Source organism: Mastomys coucha, chromosome X (genome assembly GCF_008632895.1).
Source record: "Mastomys coucha isolate ucsf_1 chromosome X, UCSF_Mcou_1, whole genome shotgun sequence".
Classification (NCBI taxonomy): Eukaryota; Metazoa; Chordata; class Mammalia; order Rodentia; family Muridae; genus Mastomys; species Mastomys coucha.
In genome coordinates, this window is record NC_045030.1 from 2,565,130 (window position 1) to 2,566,863 (window position 1,734).

The 1,734-nt window shown below is 43.5% G+C and overlaps 1 protein-coding gene across 2 annotated transcripts in view; it reads right to left on the bottom strand.

Moving 5' to 3' along the window:
• Nucleotides 1–1,186: 1,186 nt before the first annotated feature.
• Ebp (EBP cholestenol delta-isomerase) overlaps nt 1,187–1,734 on the bottom strand; it is a 9,193-nt gene continuing 8,645 nt past the window's right edge. For both annotated transcript variants that reach the window (XM_031338979.1, XM_031339058.1), the window contains exon 5: nt 1,187–1,688. In XM_031338979.1, the coding sequence (XP_031194839.1) occupies nt 1,465–1,688 (224 nt within the window). In that variant the 3' untranslated portion in view covers nt 1,187–1,464. The remainder of the gene's footprint in view (nt 1,689–1,734) is intronic.

Sequence of the window (1,734 nt, forward strand, 5' to 3'; positions counted from 1 at the left end):
TAGCTTCCACAGGTGTTATACACATGTGGTACACAGAAAACATTAGGATAAAAGTTAAATTTTTAAAAATCCATGCAAGGAAGTAGGCATGACAGCACAAGCATGGTCTCACTACTGGAGAAACTCAGCTAGAAGGGTCAGGAAGCTCACCAGTTCAACTTCAGCCTGAGTTTCATGGAAAGGTCAGCCTGGAAAACATAGCAAGACCTTGTCTCCAAATGAATGAATGAATGGATCCACCAGTCAAAAGCTAGGCTTAGTGGCACACACCTCCAATCCTAGCATAGTGAGTTCCATGGTAGCTTAGGTTATATTATGAGACCATGACTCAAAAATCAAAAAATTAAAAAGACCATTCATGAGTGATGGACATGGCTCAGGGATACAGAGCCCTTGTTTAAGACCTTGGATTCTCTTTGATCTCTAGCACTCAACCTCACCTCCAAAAAGGTGATTCTAGAATGAGCAAAGGATTCAAGCATGAGGGATGGGATAAACAAATTTTGCATGCAAGAAGGACATAAATTTAGGGAGTCCAGAGGGCAGGGATGTATGGACTGAACTATGTCCTCTTCAAATTCATATATGAAAGTCCTTACTCCCAGAACCTGAGTAAGTGGCCAAGACTCTTAGAGCCAGAGTCTTTTAAAAGATGTAATTAAGTTAAAAATGAGGCTATCTTGATAGAACCTAATCCAATCTGAATGGTGTCCTAAGAGGAAAGTTGTTCACATACAAACAGCAGAAGCAGGGGACACAGGGAGATGTGAAAACATGTGAGAACACAGAGTGCAGTACTAATAAAAGAGACTTCAGAAAAAAATAAAGCAAAGCCTTCTGATACCTTGACTAACTGGCTCCAGTCCTGAGAACATCCATGTCTGTTGCTTAAAATGCTCAATCCATATAATTTTGTTACAGCAGTCCAAGCTAGTATGAGGGGATTATGAGGTTACTGGCAGGGTTTATGGGGTAAGTGATAGGGTGATCTTGAAGGGAGGTTTGTGGAGTGAGTTCTATGTTCTACGAGGTAAATTATGACCCTGTGTGGAGTCAGTCAGTGTTAAGGGTTTGTAAGGGGATACCTATGTGATGATGGAGGTCTATGGATGATGAAGTAATGGGAGAGATGTGTGGGGCTCGTTATATGACATTTCTGGGATTAGTAATTAAATATCTCTCAGTGTTATAGTTAAAGACATTTTATTTCCTGGTTTTGGAAATTGCCACCATCATGGACTTCCCGCCTTCTCTTCCATCTTTCCTCTACGGTTCCTGGCAGTAGCTCAGCATGTTCCCTACCTTTTCTGACTCTGGTCTTTTGTGTGCTCACTCATCAGGTCTAAGTGTGACAAGTCCCATATTCTGACCCTCCAACCTGTGTGAGGAAAAAGAGGATTCAAGTCTTCGGGTAAGTGGGGAGAGCGCCTCCTCAGCAGGGACCCAAGCCCACTCTCCGGCTCTTTAGTTATGTTTGCTCTTAATTTTCGTGACCTTGCTGTCCAGCATGCTCTGGGCATTAGTGAGATGCTTTATGGCATCAAGCACAAGGATGCCTGGTACCACCAACCATATACCATTCATGACAACAAAGTAGAACCAGAAATAAACGGGGTGGCCTAGCTCCCCATGCTGGAATCCATCGCGTAGCTCTGTCAGGAAGTACAGCACATCCCCGTATATCTGGCCTGTGGGAGGCAAGAGAAGGAAAAGCCCTCATGAGGACAAGGAGGC